General features: G+C 44.4%; 1 protein-coding gene across 1 annotated transcript; it reads left to right on the top strand.

Moving 5' to 3' along the window:
• Positions 1-28: 28 nt before the first annotated feature.
• Positions 29-16,557, top strand: Rpn5 (regulatory particle non-ATPase 5). Its single transcript, XM_075701586.1, has 10 exons — positions 29-109; positions 1,211-1,328; positions 1,420-1,479; positions 1,932-2,168; positions 6,895-7,149; positions 8,602-8,736; positions 9,902-10,014; positions 10,526-10,688; positions 11,732-11,809; positions 16,144-16,557. Exons 2-10 carry the CDS (start codon positions 1,224-1,226, stop codon positions 16,399-16,401), a joined length of 1,404 nt encoding a protein of 467 aa, XP_075557701.1. The 5' UTR covers positions 29-109; positions 1,211-1,223; the 3' UTR covers positions 16,402-16,557.
• Positions 16,558-18,128: the final 1,571 nt, after the last annotated feature.

Raw genomic sequence — 18,128 nt, 5'->3', positions numbered from 1 at the left:
TTAGAACGCTTAAATTTTCAGCATTCTCGGCACGACTTTCTTTTTTCGGGTTTTCGCGTTCGGAACTCGCGGCGGTCCGTCGGTGGTCGTGGTCGGTCGTCTTGTTGGGGTGAGTTGTCGTAGATTTTTCACTCGATGTCGTTGTTTAGAAATGCCGCGTGCATCGTCGATCGCGAGAATTCGTGCAATCACAACGAGAGAGACGAACTGTACGCGATGCGCTAAGCCCAGTTCCCAGAGTTTAAAGCCTCGCCGTTAAAGGGCTTGTCACCGGCGTGACTTGCCGAAATAGGTAGCCCTCACTGGCATTCTCGTATTTGGGATGCTTTTTGGTGACTCGCGGATGCCCGCGGCTTGTCGCGAGTTTCTCGCGAAATTCAGCACGTCGCCGCGTTACCACCTTGACGGCACTGCCTCGTCTGATCTTCGGATCTGTCTTCAAGCGCTGCCGCGTGCGCCAAGAACAAATCGCTCGCTAAACCAAGTTGTGAGCGCCCTCCTTTATCCGATAGGCAAGCTGGCGAATCGGATCAGTGAACGCCAAATTGTTCGGTGGCGCGCGTTTCGTTTCGGTGCATCTTGACTTGCCGAGTTTCGAAACTTGTAAGGCGACTGGTTTGACGCCTGCGCGCGTCGTCAAAAAACGAAGAGCATCCTAAATTCAGTCGGTGCAGCTTCAGGCCGCGTTACCTTCGCCATCGAGCTTAAAAAAAAAAGAAAATGTCTGTTTTCATGCGATTCTCTCGCGAGAACTTCGTTTCGGTACAAGGAAGTAGCTGGAGCTGTTAAGAAAATCGTTGAAAATGAAATAAGAAATCGCAGATAAATCTGGCAAATAAAGTCTGCACGCTATTCAACTATTCGCTCCGATTTAGCTGAGAGAAATACGGACGAAAGCTTGTGACGATATCGTGCTCCTATTTGTATGTCGCTACCAGAACTTATTACAAGCTCCGCCCACAAAACCACAGTTATATATGTGCCTCTCTTTACTACAAAGTACAGTTCCCCGAGAGACTCCGAAATTGAAGGAAGGTTGCCTCTGCCGTGACGTCACGGAAATGAACGAACGCTATTGGCTGGCGCACAAATTCTCTTCTAGTTGCATGCTGTGCTGCATGCTTAGGTTGGCATTTATTAGTTTGACCTGATTCAAAGATGTTTTTTATACCTTGATGCATTTATTTCTTTATTCTTATTGTCCTTGCAGGAAATCGGCAGCTATGTCGAACGAAACGTTTTCAGATGCCGGCAGGCTGGTTAAGATGGAGGTGGACTACAGTAAAACCTGCGACGAGAAAATTCCTCAGTGCGAGGAGCTTGCCAAAGTACATGATGACTTCCTCAAGCATTTCGTGCTTTCTTCTGCTCATATCTGTCTACTTGAGCATTAATCGCATGCTCCAACTGTCATTTCAGAAAGGTGACCTGAAGGGTGCGCTTGATCAATTGCTGTCCTTGGAGAAGCAGGCGAGAACGGTTAGTGTTGTCTCCACAAGCTACGCTCAAGTTTATAGTGGTGTGCGAACAATAATTTTTGAGAGCGAACCAAATGCGAATTTATTAGTGCGAGGACCGAATCACACGTCGAATGCTTTTTGAACCCTTGTCAGGTAAAAAATAAAAGGATTTTGCCTTTAGTATATATGAAACAATGTTGATATCCTAGTATTCACAGTGATACTAAGTTTCTGTCATAACATCGCATGTTATGAAACGTTCAATTGGAGCATTTGGAACAAATAAGCAACTTGTTTTCGTATTCGGGGCTCTTCGGAGAGCACGAACGATCGTGTTTCAGAAGGAAAAGTGCAGCTCTCCGAGCGATACACACAGTGGCCCACTACAGCCCTGTAGTGATCTTAAGCTGATGACGACGGCGGTGAAGGTCGTGTGCTCGTGGCGGAAATGAAACGGACTGCGTGTTGCAGGGAGGCGACACGCACTCGACCTCCCGGGTCCTGGTCGCCATCGTACGCCTGTGCTTCGAGAGCAAGGACTGGGCCGCCCTGTCGGAGCAGGTGCTGGCGCTGACCAAGCGGCGCAGCCAGATGAAACAGTCCGTGGCCAAGATGGTGCAGGAGTGTCTCACCTACATCGACAAGATGCCTGACAAGGAGACCAAGCTGGCCTTCATCGACACCCTCCGCACCGTCACGGCCGGAAAGGTGAGGGGAGGAGGAGCAACGCACTCGCACATGCCCGCACCGCAGTTCGTATTTCTTCTAACGGTGCATTGGACTGGTTCCTACTGTGCTCCAACTCGGCTTGCAGCGATGCGGAGCCCTGTCACGGTTGGAGCCAGAGGAAGCATGCCCGAGGCAGTGTTGGTGACTCGGCAAGAAAAGTGCATAGGTTTAGCAAGCTTTCGGTCGTCTTAAACAACTTTGAATGAGAGGTGTTGAATCTCTTGCTAGTCGCGACTACGTGAAGCCAAGGAAAGCATAGGTGAAAATTATTAGTCTTTAATTAAAGTTACATTGCCAAACTTATTTTTCAAGACAATGTGCATAATCTCATGGCTTTAGATAAACGTTTCCTTAAAGAAGGAAAGGGGTTGGCAGTTCATCTGGACAGAAAACTGTCAAATCAAAGTGCGGAAATCTCCCGATAGTAGGGTATTTCGCATCGCTTCTGATTCTGATCTATCTATCATTACCTAACTTTGCATAAGCCTTCCAACTTTCAATTTTTAAATTCTGTCCAATGGCTACGTACTTTTTACCTGAAGAACTTGAGGCTTATTTTTCATCGCACTGCCGTTCACTAATCCATTTCAATGCGCGAAGTCTGCAAAAAAACATGGATGGCATCACAAATTTTTTATCATCTACCCGTCATAATTTCTCTGTTATCTGCGTTAGTGAAACCTGGCTCTCCGCTTCCCACAGTAACTTGTATTGCTTTCCTTCATACTCAGCCGAATACTGCCACCGTGATAACAGTAATCATGGTGGTGCTGCTATTTTTGTGTCCTCAGAGTTGCGTTTTCACAGGCGATCTGACTTGACACTTAACGTGGCGAACTGTGAATCTGTCTGGGTCGAATTTGATGATACATTCTTTTCACAAGATAAGAAAAACCTAATAGTTGGCTGCATCTATCGTTCACCCTCATCATCTGGAAGCGCGTTTTGCTTAGCCCTAGGTAATTTGCTACATAATTTAACATTCGAACAGAAAAATGTCATTATCATGGGTGATATTAATATTAACCTTTTAGATACATCCAATACACTACTTAATGACTACGTTAGCTGCCTCAATGGGTTAGGATATGAAAACCTAATTACTCTTCCGACTCGTTGTCCCACGAATAAACAGGGCACGCTTATCGACCACATAGTATCCAATCTTCTTACTAACCCTGACTGTGGTGTGGTCGAAGCTTCAATAACCGATCATTACCCAACATTCGTGCGCTTAACTTCTACTGCTCGCATTACCGATGCAAACTTCACCAGAAAGAAATTTAATTCGTCAATTTTTATTGAAATAATTGCCGCTTCAGACTGGTCCCCAGTAATGGTATGTGATAACCCAGAAACTGCCTATAATACATTCTCACAAATAATTTCTAAAGCTATTTCAGATTCCACGGTACTAATGAATTGTAAAAAAACGTTTTCAGCTCCTCGTAACCCATGGTTATCTACCAGTTTACTAAATTGCTTAAGGAAAAAAGATAACCTTTACAGAAAAACAAAAAAACAGCCATTTAACACAGCACTTCACGAAAGGTATAACAAATATTCTAACTTACTAGGAAAACTGCTCAAACAGGCTAAAACGACGTATTATGAAAATGAAATTAAGTCTGCAGGTAATGATGTCAGAAAGCAATGGAACGTATTAAACTCTTTTTTAGGTCGGTCGAACCATACTTCCGAAATAACTATGATACAGTCGGGGGATCTTCTCCTTGATACTCCCTTGGACATTGCAAACTCCTTCATTAATTCCTTCTGTGCAGATAATGAAGAGTGTGAAGATTCATTGACCGAGACTTACCCCCGTTTGCCCCATAGCTTTTTCCTTTATCCCGCAACACCTCAAGACATAGTCACAGTCATTTCCAGTCTAAAAAATACAGGACCTGGTCTTGATAACTTCAGCCCTTCTCTTATAAAAACGATAGCTTACCTAATATCTGAAACATTCTGTCACATAGTGAACCTTATCTTTAAAACAGGAATTTATCCAAGTTCTTTGAAGAAAGCCAAAATAATCCCTGTTTTCAAGAAGGGAGATAAGCGTCTAACATCTAACTACCGCCCTATAGCTATACTTTCATTCTTCAGTAAAATTATCGAAAAACTAATCGTAACACGCTTATCAAGCTATTTATCAAAATTTTGCATCCTATCACCAAATCAATTTGGGTTTCGGGAAGGTTACTCAACTGATTTGGCATTAATATTTCTAACAGACAAGATTCGGCAGGCAATTGACGCTGGAAATTTCGCTGGTGCATTATTTATTGACCTCTCTAAAGCATTCGATTCACTTGTTCATAACATCCTTTTTGCTAAATTAGACTCTATTGGTATAACTGGCCCGGCACTGCAATTACTACGTAACTATTTGAAAGATAGAGAATACACTGTATCAATCTCCAGCACTTACTCGCACCCTAAAACAACTAACATTGGTGTACCACAAGGATCTATATTAGGGCCTCTCTTGTTTTTAATATACATTAATGACCTCCCAAAGTACCTAAAGTCCTCTGACTGTATCCTTTACGCTGACGACACTACCATCTTCTCCTCAGACAAAAGTCTTGATTCACTGATGTGTAAGCTTAATCACGACGCGGCAAATACTATAACTTGGTGCCAACTTAACAAACTACACATTAATACTGCCAAATCTAACTTCGTCATCTTCTCAGCTAAACAAAAACATATCTCAGTGTATCCATCGCTAACCTTTGCCTCCGGTGTACTTTATCCTACTGATAGTGCACTGTTTCTTGGCGTCATATTAGATAAACACCTAAAATTTGACGAGCATGTTTTATCCTTAACAAAGAAGGCAGCATATGGAATTAGAATATTAATTAAAGTTCGAAATTTCTTTAATATGAAGACACTCATCTCCCTCTACTACGCTTTTATTCACACGCATATTAACTATTGCATATCATCATGGGGAAACACGTATTCTACACATTTATCTCCACTACAGCATACCCAAAATCAAGCAATTCGCATCATTACACGTAGCAGCTACACATCGGAAGCATCTCCATTGCTCAGATCTAACGGCATTTTATCGTTACAGAAACTAAATAAATACTCACTTGGAATACTTGTTTATAAATCTGTTAACGGAAAGCTCCCGTTCCCTATAATTACTACCAGCCAGTATCCATTTTCCACGTCTACCCGTTTCGCTTCTACCAACAGCTATTTACTACCAAAACCTAGAACTAATTATGGTAAATTTACTACTAACTTTTCAGCCACATTACTTTGGAACTCATTACCGTGTCATATTAGGATATTCTCTCATTTTTACACATTCAAATCAAAACTTCGTAAATTTTTGCACTCAATATAACAATTTGATCGTTATCATTATATTAATAAGTGCTTTGTTTCGTTAAATATTTTACTGCGTAAGCTAGTGACTAACTTAACATGGTGTCTTTTGTCTTTGCATATAGCTGCTTTGTATTCATATATCCTACTCATTTGTAATGGGAGGTCCCCTGTACAGTCTATTGACTATGGGACCTCCCTCTGTATGTATGTATAATCCCCATTTGTAACCTGATTATTATGCAAATAAAGAACTTGAACTTGAAAAAAAAAAAAAAGCAACTTGACTGGTCCTAATAGCCAAGGCAAATCAAAATGGCAGCAGGCAGTGCAAAATGCACCACCAACTGCCATTTGTAAATTTAGTAACGTACAAAACGTAGATATAATATGGAAAAGGGGGAAATGAAAGTGTACAAAAAGAAATTTGCCATCGATGCCAGTTGAAGCCGAAGCCACATCTTGCGCTGCACTACCAACTTGAGCTACTTCAGCGGATGTCTTCTTTGCACTACCACCTTAGGTATCTGTGTGTGTGTGTATTAGGTCTAGCCCTAGGAGTGTTGACCCTTCAGTTCTGCTTACTCTCATTCATTGCATGGTGGGCGTCTCAACTAGGGCAGTCTTGGTGTCCTCAGGTATAGCACACAAGCGTTTATCAGACAGTTGCCATCTCCCAAGTTCACGTGACGCCTGCAATCAAAAGAAAAAAAGAGTGGCAAGTTCGTTACCATGGATGTGAGCAACGTTGGCTAATACCCCTGTCAGGTCGGCTGATTTGGTGTCACTTTTGGTGACACCGAAACAATCTGGTGCACTTCACTGTTAGTGTCGCTAGCCGGTTGTCAAAAGTATAGTTTTAGCGACACTCGCTGTAGCATGTACTGACCTGCAAGTGTGTCTGTTAAAGTCGTGTCGCCGTGTCACAGTGCCTCAACAGCAGTGCTTAAAATTTGTAGGGTCGAGGAAGAGGCTGTGTAGAGTAGGGTAAGGTTTTTTCGCAGCCACTGCGTAGGGCACCTTTATGAAAAAGTTTTTAGGGAACGCCGGTTTTTGCACGGTCCTGAGAAAGCCACATTAAATGGGGATCCACTGTACCCAAATGCTCTCGCTGTAACAAATGTGTGCCTTCAAGTGCATCATTCCTTTAATGAAGCAAATAGCTCTCCAGAAACATTCGGCCGTTCGCCAGTATCGATAGTCTTCAGCGGTGGCTTCTGCAGAGTTCTTTTCCTTGCCATTACTGAACAGAAATTGCGAAAGGAACTCACGCGCGTAAACGTGTGCGCCACGAGTAAGGGTGGGGCTACCATCGAGGTCTGACTTTGACGCGCATCCTGCGTCGCAGATCTACGTGGAGGTTGAACGTGCACGGCTGACCCACAAGTTGGCCCAGATGAAGGAGGCAGAAGGCAATGTGGCCGAGGCGGCCACCCTGATGCAGGAGCTGCAGGTCGAGACGTTTGGCTCCATGGAGAAGCGCGAGAAGGTGGAGCTCATCCTGGAGCAGATGCGGCTCTGCCTGGCCCGCCAGGACTACATCCGCACGCAGATCATCAGCAAGAAGATCGCGCCAAAGTTCTTCGATGACACAGCGCAGCAGGCCAGTGATTTGCCCTGTTCCAATGGTTGAATAGCTACTCTATTGGGCAGCTGGCCGTCGGGCAGTGTTTTTGATTAGTAGTGTCTGTAAGTGGCTGCATTTCTGTTGATAAGACTGCGAGAATATGTTTTTAGCAGGGATTGTAATGGTCCTTTAGAATCCGCGAACAGAGTCAAAGCTCGATGTAGTGAAGTAACTAAAAAATTAACTTACCGCTCTTGCAGTGTAACAGATATATGTTTGTAATGAATGTCGGATATAACGAAACTATTTTTGTGACAGATGCGACTTTGCTTTAAAGGGACACTAAAGCGAAACAGTAAATCAGGTTAGGCTAATGAAGCATTGTTTGAGAACCCTGCAGGCAGTCATTTCAAAAAAATAGTTTGATTATTAGATGTGAAAATGAAGGTCCAAGTATCACTATTTGAATTTTGCGCAGAAACCCCAGCGCCGGTACGTCAGCGTGACGTCAGGGATTCCAAAGTATGTTTTCGCATTTGGGCCGTGTTGACTGAGTAAAGGTTCCCGAAACTTGCCATGTTTAATATTTGGTTCCTCTAGAACACAATGTAGTCAATCTGTACCGCTATTTATAATTAGTAGGCCCTGGAAGATGCCATCAAAATCCATGACGTCACAGCCACCAGGTGCGGGAACTTAAGCAGGCGTCGCCACCCGTATTTCATTCTTGCGCTTTTTCTGGCTTACCAAACGTCTTATCGTGGCAAGAGTGGCGTGGTTGGTGTTGAAGAAAGGTAACTTACTGATGCAGAAGAAATAATTTTTCACTTTAGTGTCCCTTTAACGAGGATCGACTGTATACCATATTAGCTCACATGATGCTCGCACTTTTTTTTTTTCACAGGAAACTGATGTGAAGTTGAGGGGATACTATAATTATGTGGGGAAATTTTCCCGAAAGAACATTCTAGGACTAAATCGGGAAAAAAATAATAAGGCGGCTGTATATTGGGGTTTTTCAGCCACCCACTATAAACCCAAACGAAGTATTACTTCCAGACAGCAGCATTTACCGTTGTGATGAAAGCACAGGTTTATGCAAACAGGAAGTGCAAAGGCCCTTCATTTTCAGACATTAGCTGAACTAAGATTCACTAAACAGGTAAATAAAGAGACTCTAGCTTGACATTTTTTCAGTCTCGTCAGAACTTATGCTCAGAGGAGCAGACGACGGTCTCTACAGCACTTTTCAAGGGCGCATTGATTACTCTAGAAAAAAAAAATCAAATTTTTGATAGCAATTGGGGGTGACGCTAGCATCACATGAGTACTGTATACAGTAGAAGCCATTTTTAAGGCCTTGAAAACCCATGTGAGGGCAGTAAAGATATGATACATTTAAGAACTTTATTTCAGAACTCGAAGCACAGGAACTTGGGAGCAGGCAAGTTCCAGAAATGCAATTGCTGACTCTCTTGCCCAATGCAGGACCTGAAGATGCGCTACTACAAGCTGATGATTGAACTGGACCAGCACGAGAGTTCGTACCTAGCCATCTGCAAGCACTACTCGGCCCTGTACCGCACCGAGAGCGTCCAGAAGGACGAGGCCCAGCGCAAGGAGGTCGGTCGACACGTCTTGCTCCTGTAATCTGTCACGGTTTATGCGCAGCGTACTGCTGGCCATTTGTCGCACAGCCCAAGCAGCAGTTGGTACAGTGTATCCAGCTGGGATAAAGTGTGAACAGGAATGAACATATGTCAACACAGTAACCCGTCGTTATAACAATCGCTTCATTGGAAGTATGCTTGTATAGATGGTGTACAAAACATGGCTACCATGACGGTAGAATCGATGTTCATTCTCGGCGGCTTTGCACAGGGTTTTTGCGCCATTGCACTTACATTGCGCCGAGTTGAAGTGAAAATGCTGCTTGCCGCAACCGCTGGGCATGAAACCGAATCGACGCGGTCGTGAGCACTGTTGATCGCTGAGTACAGTGTCAGTGCACACCGAGTCAAAACAACGCTACTGCTCGCCGCAGCCTACGCGGGCAAAACCGTTGTCGCTATCGGCGTGATCATGGATGGCAACCATGCGGTTCTGAAGGCACGCAGTCAATTCATGCAACGGGTCTGAACGAAACTGCTGCTTGTAGCTAACACTGCGGAAAAAGCCGTGGTCGATGCGACCGAGCACACATTTGCGGCACTCCGTGCTTAGCGATCTCCAGGGAAGGTTCAAATTAACTGGTGTGTGGCCAAGTACTGTGAGTTAATGTGAGTTTGATACCGTTAAATAATGCATGTGGGCTTGTCAAGATGACAGGGCGAGCCTGAATGAATGGAGGATGAATTAAAGAGCTTGTACTGTGCTGTATATTACAGTGACTGTGCAAAGCGCATTTAACTTGTTGTTTTCATGCTGCTAGCTGCTGACGGGCGATCAAAATCTAGAGAGCATGTTCTGCCGGCCCATCGGAGAAATTACACTTGTGTTCCTTTTGTGTAGACCTGGTCACAACTTTTTTTTCCCCACTGATATGGTCAAATCCGTGAAAAATGTATAATGAATAAGGCTCTGTGTAAGTTCTTTCTTTGTGTGTGTTTGTTCAATGCGACTACATTATATGGTGTGTGACTGTACACTGCTCCCCAGGAAAATAACGAGTGAAGTGGCAGTCCACTTTGCAGGAAGTTTTTGCTGACCATTTGTGTGCAAAATCCGTGATGTAATAGGGGGGAGCTAGTCCTAATCCCTTCGAGTGCGTTTTCTGCGTGTTCAATAGGCGCTGAGGAACATGCTGCTGTTTCTGATGCTGTCGCCACACGACAACGAACAGCACGACCTCATCCACCGTGCCAAGCTGGACAAAAACCTCGACGAGTTGCCACAGTACAAGTGAGTGGCGCAGCCATTTTTAAAAGCGATAGCATGCTTTAGCTACTTTACCCACTTGTGGATGGATATCGGCCGATGTCTCACAATAAAATCCTGGAGGGGAGTCGAACTTGGGCCCCTAGGTGTGTGCTAGCTCCTGCCTTGCAGAGCAGACGACATGGATTACAGAGCAGACGACATGGGTTACAGAGCAGACGACATGGGCACGTGCCCACACTTTGTCACTTGCATTATGGTTGGCAGTGAGATTTCCACTTCGTGCGTCTGCTGATGTGCCCATGAGGTTTTGTGATTCACCGATAGCATGGGGATATGCAGCAGGTTACCACAACAAAGATATTGCCGACTTTAAATGGTTTTTCGCTGCGTTTTTTTTTTTTGTTAGCATTGCACGAACAAACTAAGGAAGAACGCAGGATGAGCGCTGTCTCTAAACGCTTATTCAGGAAGATGTCGAGGGTTGGAAAAATTACGCCAGAGTGCTACATTTGCGACTTGCCATTTCTTGCAGGGAGCTGCTCAAGCTGTTCATTACGCGAGAGCTCATCGACTGGCGCAGCATGTGCAAGGCATACGAGACGGAATTGCGGACGACGCCGGGTACCATCTTTGCCGCCGGCGACGAGATGGGCGACCGCCGTTGGAACGACTTGAAGAGCCGTGTTGTGGAACATGTGAGTCGGTTTGGGTGCACAGGTTGGCTTAGTTATCGTTTTTTTCGGCACTTGTGAGGTGCTGTTTAATTGTGTCGTTATTGACGCGCTCTCCCATGATGTGCTTGCCTTACTTTGCTTCCTTATCACTGTTGACATGTGCTCTTATCCTTTTATGTTTCTGAACAGAAGTTATTCACATTACCCGTGCACATCGATTCCCCTAGAGCTTGTTACCGTGTGCTGTTTACCAGTGCTGTTACCGCTATATCCAAACTTAACCATCTTAAAGCTAATTCATGAAGATTCCCTGTGTTGTATGCAAGTTATTGGGGAATTTCTGCGTCATGTGTAAATAGCAGTCAGGAGCGGCCCCACTTCTGATTCGCCAAGCACAGACAGTGCTCACCCCTGTCCTAGTTACTTTAGTGTGATTTTTCTTTATGCTCAGCCATTAAAAGGTTAGATTCTGGATTGATTCTTGTTGGAAATGTTTCGTTTCTTCGCTGTCAGTAAGCTGTGGCAATATTGATTCCATCATTACTGGTGTCTTTCAAAACTAGGAAGCAAAGACACAGTGATGTAATGGAAATGTTTGTACATGCGATATCATACGTAGACTTGCATGTGACATTTATGCGTAGATTTTTACGCCTTACTTGAGGTTAAAAAGCAAGCGCATGCATCTCGAGTGCCCTGTTCCTGAACAAATCTTTTTTCTTTCCTGCTGCTGTTTAATTGTAAGCATGCCAGTATTGTTTGCAATGCGTCAAAGCAGACAGGAGAGCTCAAGTAGCTCCACTCCTGAGAATGTCTGCTAAAGAAAGACATCTTGGCATTACAACTCTGAAGATCAAGTTCACCTGTATGAACTTTGAAAGTCACAAGCTGCTGCTGTTTACCAGTCACTGTCAATCTGTTGATAACTGTTGATAACTGCGGCCAGCTAAGGAGTTTTTTTTTAATTCGCTTTTCGGTTTAATGATGTGAAAAGTATGAAAACAGAACAAAAAGAAAGGAATGGCATTTGCCAAAGCTTGCCTGGCCCCCTTTCTTTTCTGCAGAACATCCGGGTCATGTCCCAGTACTACACACGAATCACGCTGGAGCGCATGTCACAGCTTCTCGACCTGTCCCAAAAGGTGAGTGTCACGCTGTGCTTTAGGGTCGTAGTCGTCTGTGACGCTGGCCTTTATTTTTCGTTTCCTTACTTGCCGCAGCAAATCTGTGGCATTCTGGTGCTTTGCGTGAGACCATGAGTCCGAATCCCAGGCGCATTTTCATGGGCGTTTTATGCAAGAATGGCCATGTACTGTATTTACTCTATTGTAACACGCCTTCGTTTGTAATGTGATCCTGATTTTTCATGGGCAGAGGTAAAAAAAAAATGCCCTCGACTTGTAACGTGGCACTTCGATTTTCATACCTGAAGGAAATCTAGGTCCAACACCTTCAACTGTTCGCTCCCCATTTGTCCATGGTATGAGATGATGAGTGATGGAGATTTATTGTCACTTGGAAAAGGAAAATTTATTGCAGTCGAGCTACAGGTAACATGTCGTCCTCAATACTATCCATGTCAGTTCAGGTGCCACATTTAGCCAGGTTAGCTAAAAGCGGTTATCTAAAAGCTGTCCTGGCTTCCCACTTATATATATATATATATATATAAATATATATATCTAAAAGCTGTCCTGGCTTCCCACTTATATATATAATATATATATATATATATATATATATATATATATATATATATATATATATATATATATATATATATATATATATATATATATATATATATATATATATATATATATATATATATAGTGTTTTCCCAGATGCTATATTGTGTTTTCGTGGTCCTGACCTAAATCACATTGACTCCTATGCATTACGTTCTCATTTGATACAGCACCATTTTGTAATGTTCCCCATCTTATGTTGCATTTGAACGTCGCCGCCAGATAAATATAACGGTGCAGGAAGAAATCTTCTCTCGCATGTTGTAACAAGCAACCGATTTGTTGTAACAAGTGACGAAAGTTTACAAAAATTGACAGGGTCTCTTATGTTATCCCTAAGACTACTTGAAGGCGAAAGCCTAAATGCCGATGCATTAAAGACGAACATATGACGCACATGTGCCCCTTAATTCACTTAGTCTACTTTGCTTAGTCGTCCCTCTTCATTCGCTTAGTCATCCCCCTCAATTCCAAAGGTCGAGGGTTTGACTTCCACCCAAGATTGTGGGTTAGAGCACATTTATTAACTCTACCTCAGTTAACTGTGCATTAATTCACCTTAACACTAAATATTGTGGGTGCGAGTGCCTGAATCAGTTTGATCTTAATTACATATGCCTTAATTAACTTCACCTTGATTACCACCAATGATAGTGTGTCTGACTCCCACCAAAGGTCATTGGTTCAAATGCCTTAATTAACTCTATCTTCATTAACTTTGCCTTCATTAACGTTAACCAAAGGTCATGAGTTCGACTCCCATCAACGTTCGAACGTTTGTAGCCTATATTCCCATGCCATATTTCTCCACTCACTTCCACAATTTATGTATTTAGTGAGGAAGTTTCGCATTTCATTTTGGATTTAATGAAGCTATCGCATGCCTCATACATGCTGCAGCAGCACGCGAGAGACCCACGTGGCAGCAGCACGTGAGACTAATCGCTCTAATTTGTGGGTCCACGGTGACCGCACCGAGCAAATTTAATTCATGCTTGTGAGGACAGTTGCTAACATGTAAGTGGGGATCAACGTGGCAGTTTGCGAGCTGAGAGCCACTTCCGAATTTAGTAGCATCTGCCTGGTCAACTTTTGTTGCCAACGCGTAAAAATATTCGCCATTTAAACACCATATTTTAATGCGTGCATGATTTGTGGTTCAGCCGCATCGTTGTCGACACGGCACAGTTTCGATGCAGGCTAATTTGTTCTATCGCACTGCACCGCTTCCTACCTTATCCGTCATAAAAATGCAGAAGCATCGATGCATGCATGACACTGCTTCATGCTGGGCGATGCGGGCATTTAAAAGGCTTATTCGCAGTGGTCAGCAAACCGAAGGCCATTCCACAACCCGAGTGATTTGTGACGTTTACAGTAGAACCTCATTGATACATTCCCGTTATGTACTTTTTCGCGGCGCCAACGTTTGCAATCGAGAACTCAAAAAATGACCCAATAGAGTTGTGCTCACGTTTTACCAGTTCATACATTCCTGGAGAACACGATTCTTCGGCACCAACGTTCAGTTCGGCACCAAACTGCAATTGTATGATGCGTTTTGTAGCCGCCAGATGCCGTGTAAACAGGAAAATATGCGAGGCGCACGCGATCTAGAACAGCGTATAGCTGCCTGTCACGGCAGCTTCACCGCAATACTCACCTGCCCGTTTCACATGAAAACAGCAGCACGCGCTCAGTTTCTCATTTTAGTACCAGCAAAGCTTCTCCGGGGTCGTCACACGCAGTATTCACAGCTATCACTGCGAATCTTATTGTGATAAGCATCTTCACTTATCTGTTTTGCAGCTTGTGGTACGTAGTGCCATTGGTAGCGTACTGCACACCTTTTGTAGGCGATAATCCATACGCGCCATCGTTCCATGCTGCAGGCGACGTGATGTGGGTATTATGTTTTGCTTCTGTGGCATACGGCGTTGCCTGCCACGTCAATTTCGTTTCGGTTTCCCGTCGCCCTCTTAATAGGAAATCAACAATAGGAAATAGGAAAATAGGAAGCAATAGGAAATCAACAAAGTGCTTCTTGTGCCGCAATGATCCACGCAACGCTTCGCATTACGTAGGTGTCAACAATAGTTGAGTCTGTCAAATTTTTTGTTACTTCGGATCATAAGTTTTCCCGGTTAGTAAGTTTTTTTCTCACGGTTTTTTCCGAAACGTACGAGCGAGGTTCTACTGCATGCGCAAAAAAATAAAATGGGCTTTTGTATGCTCGACACTTGATTCTCATGAATAACATTTATGGCACCTGGTACTACAGCGGTAGCCGTATGGTTTTGCACACGCTGCATTGTGGTGCACAGAATGCTGTGAGAAAAAAATCGCTTCTCTTTGTATTATTGTGAGTTCTAGAAGAGTGGTGGCTTTCAAGGTGAACGAAAACATGCTGGACCGTAAATGACCGAAAGTGCACATAGACTCGGGGTTGCATTGGTTAGTCTCTCACTCGTACACTGGCAGATTCAAAAGGGAGCACCCCCACCCTTCTCTGTCCTCTCTATGCTTTCTTTTCTGGGCGAAATTGTGCCAAGCAAAGCAAGCACAATTCGAGCAGTTAGCGCAGTCATCGTTCATCAATATCTGATCTACAGGTCGAGTGCACCGGCGGTTTATGTGCGACTCGGCATACATTCTAGTATAGTCACTGGTGCTCACGCACATTCCAGAATGTACGCTACAATTCACATCACACATGTAATCTGATAGACCAGATTTCGTTTCTATAGAATCGGCGACAACATTCTGAAAAGTTCTGCTCGTGTAAGCTCACTTTGACCTAACGATGACAGACCGTACCAGAGTAGTTAGCCAATGAAAAATTTTTTACCGGAAAAAGATCAGCAATATCAGCACTATTGTTCGACGTACCGAAGGAAGGAATGGGTCACGCTTATGTTACAGTGTTGCAACTTGGATCTTCTTGAGGTACATAGAAAGAAATATAGGCTGAAGATGCTTTATCAAATAATGCAGGATCAACTAAAGATTGATAAGCTCAAATATCTACACGCTCCAGGCAAAAGAAACCCGCGAACTAACCACGACTACGTCAGAAAGCCGTACCGTACCAACACTGATACATATCGATACTCTTTTTTACCCAATGCAATAGAAATGTGGAACCAATTTCCAAACGCTATTGTAAGCCTAAAAGATGTCACCAACTTTGAAAATGCTGCCGAGGCGTACTTACGGGAGTTTCCAATTTAGTTTTGAAGTGCCAAGTGATATGTGCGACTTGATGTTCATTGTACGTACTTTGATAAATGTCACAAGTGCGCTGAACATCATTGAAGTGAACATCTTATTCACTGTGAATTGACATCTGTTAAGCTACTTTACGTACATTGGCATTGTACAGTCAACCGCAAAAGTTTACGGGACGCAGGATCTGCCAAGGAGCTGAATTCTCGCGAAGCATGGTCACACAGCTTCGAATTAAATGTTCCAGCATGTAGTAGCCTTCACCACCTGCACAGTGATTCGTTAAATACGAAGTGTCATGCCTTAACAGCGCAGGAATTCACATTTGAAGGGGAAACCGCATCCCGTAAACTTTTGCTGTTGACTGTACATATTTGATGCATGTAATTGTATTGTCCTCTCTGTTATGACCCTCTGTGAGGGTTGCCAGTATTAATAAATGATAAATAATATGCGCACGTCGCACATATCGGTGGTGAGTCCATTCCGTCGCACGTGCACAGGGCACGGAGGAGGTCCTGTCGGAGCTGGTGGTGGCCGGCCGGGTGTGGGCCAAGATTGACCGCCTGGCGGGCGTGGTTTGCTTCAGCTGCCACAAGGAGCCCAACCAGGTGCTCAACGAGTGGTCGAGCAACCTCAACAGCCTGATGGCGCTGCTCAGCAAGACGAGCCACCTCATCTCCAAGGAGGAGATGGTGCACAGGCACCTGCACGCACAGACACCGCCCGCCACCTCCTCCTCGACGACCGCCGAAACCTGAGAGCACTCCTCCCTTCTTCCCTCCCCCCCCCCCACACTTTTTTTTTTCTTCTTGTACATAGAGAATTGCAAAGAACTCCTCGAGTGAATTGTCCACTTGTCCTTCGTGTCTTTTTTTCGGGCTTGCCATTAAAAATAATGGATCGAAAAACAAAAACCGTTTCCCTGGCTGGCTGGCGTGCGTTGGGTGAAAGCGGAGGAAGCATCAACGACGGAATGATTTTGTGGGAGCCTATGCAAGTGGGGCCAGGATAATTTAACAATTATACAGCGGAACTCCATTCATACCTGTTGTAGCGTACTGGGGGAAGAAAACGTAACAGCCGGCAAAACGCGGCAGTGAGCAAAGCTCCAAAAATGAACGAAAGCAATGTAGTTTCGACTTGAAACAATTTATTTCCACAAGGTTGCCTTTGAAGGCATAGGAAAAAAGAATTGAGAACGGAGGCATGCTTTTTATTTTGCTCACTGCGCAGCACCGCGTGTTTCTCAATCGCCTGAAAGGCTGCATTGCAGTCAGCGTCGCTAGGTGCGATGTACCTGTGCAGCAGGTCCAGAGCCTCGATGGCTTCTGCAAAGCTTGGATCTGTTAAATCCCCGGAATCTTGTGGCTCGTGCTCGTTGTCGTCATCGCAGGCACGGGCATCGTCACTCACAACCGAGTTTGCAACAATCTAGGTAATTCTCTGGCACTCCGACATCACAACAGCAGAACAGGTGATGTAGGCGTCGTATGAGACTCCAATGGCGCCCAGCTTATCCATTGCCTCACTGATCTCTTGGTCACTAGCGGCTGCTGCTGATGCCTCAGGCTCTCCAACTCTGCTTAGTGGCTATGGTGGCTGCTGAGCCCAAGTTCGCGGGATCGAATCCCGGCCACAACGGCCGCATGTCGATGGGGGCAAAATGCGAAAACACCTGTATACTTAGATTTAGGCGCACATTAAAGAACCCCAGGCGGTCCAAATTTCTGGAGTCCCCCACTACGGCGTGCCTCATATCAGATCGTAGTTTTGGCACATAAAACCCCATAATTAAATTTTTTTTGGGCTCTCTAGCTTGCATCATGGCCATTCCCACCTCTGTATCTGCGTAGAAGGCATGCCTCATGAAGCGGTGCTGTGCGTTTGGTGAGCTCACTGTAGCGCACGCTGTAGCGACATAGCGCAGTGTGTCAAATGCAGAGGTGGTTGATAGTTGATGTAACTCTTTTGTCCCCTTTCTGTTAAATTCGAGCTCAAATTAAATTCAAGTATTGAGTAGTGCTGAACAGTGGCATGCAACCTAATGCGTGCTGAAGCACCCCTCCTTCTGGTCGCAGCTGCTGAAATACAGCCAGAGAGAGATAAAACTTTATTATGTCCTTGATGGGGTTCAGGGGTGGCGGAGGTCGGGAGACTAACCCCCAATCCCCCCCTTCCAAATACAGCCAAACCCATTAATACCATTGCTGAAGTGTCGTGGACATGTCATTGACTGATCACTTTTGCAACTGGATCAAGCAAACGAAAGTGACGACAGGCTCTCCCTTTACTTTTATGGTGGTGCTCCAGTGCTGGTGATGACAAAAATTACCTGAGCCAAAATTTAGAGGGGCGCGTGTGGAGAAGAATAAAGGACAGTCTCCGGTTGCTCTGCCTTGCTTATCACATTGTTTTCACTACACTGCTGAACTTTGGTCATGAAATAAGAAAGTTGTCCATAATCCAATGTCTGTCCTAAGCTTTT

Source organism: Dermacentor variabilis, chromosome 8 (assembly GCF_050947875.1).
Source record: "Dermacentor variabilis isolate Ectoservices chromosome 8, ASM5094787v1, whole genome shotgun sequence".
Taxonomy (NCBI): Eukaryota; Metazoa; Arthropoda; class Arachnida; order Ixodida; family Ixodidae; genus Dermacentor; species Dermacentor variabilis.
Note: the sequence above shows the minus strand (reverse complement) of the source record. Positions and strands in the feature narration are given on the sequence as shown.

Excerpts from the sequence above, each read along its gene's own strand:
- Rpn5 (XM_075701586.1), top strand. The coding sequence starts at position 1,224 with ATGTCGAACGAAACGTTTTCAGATGCCGGCAGGCTGGTTAAGATGGAG. Across the intron at positions 1,480-1,931 it reads TGGAGAAGCAGGCGAGAACG|GGAGGCGACACGCACTCGAC; the intron begins GTTAGTGTTGTC and ends TGCGTGTTGCAG. Across the intron at positions 8,737-9,901 it reads ACGAGGCCCAGCGCAAGGAG|GCGCTGAGGAACATGCTGCT; the intron begins GTCGGTCGACAC and ends CGTGTTCAATAG.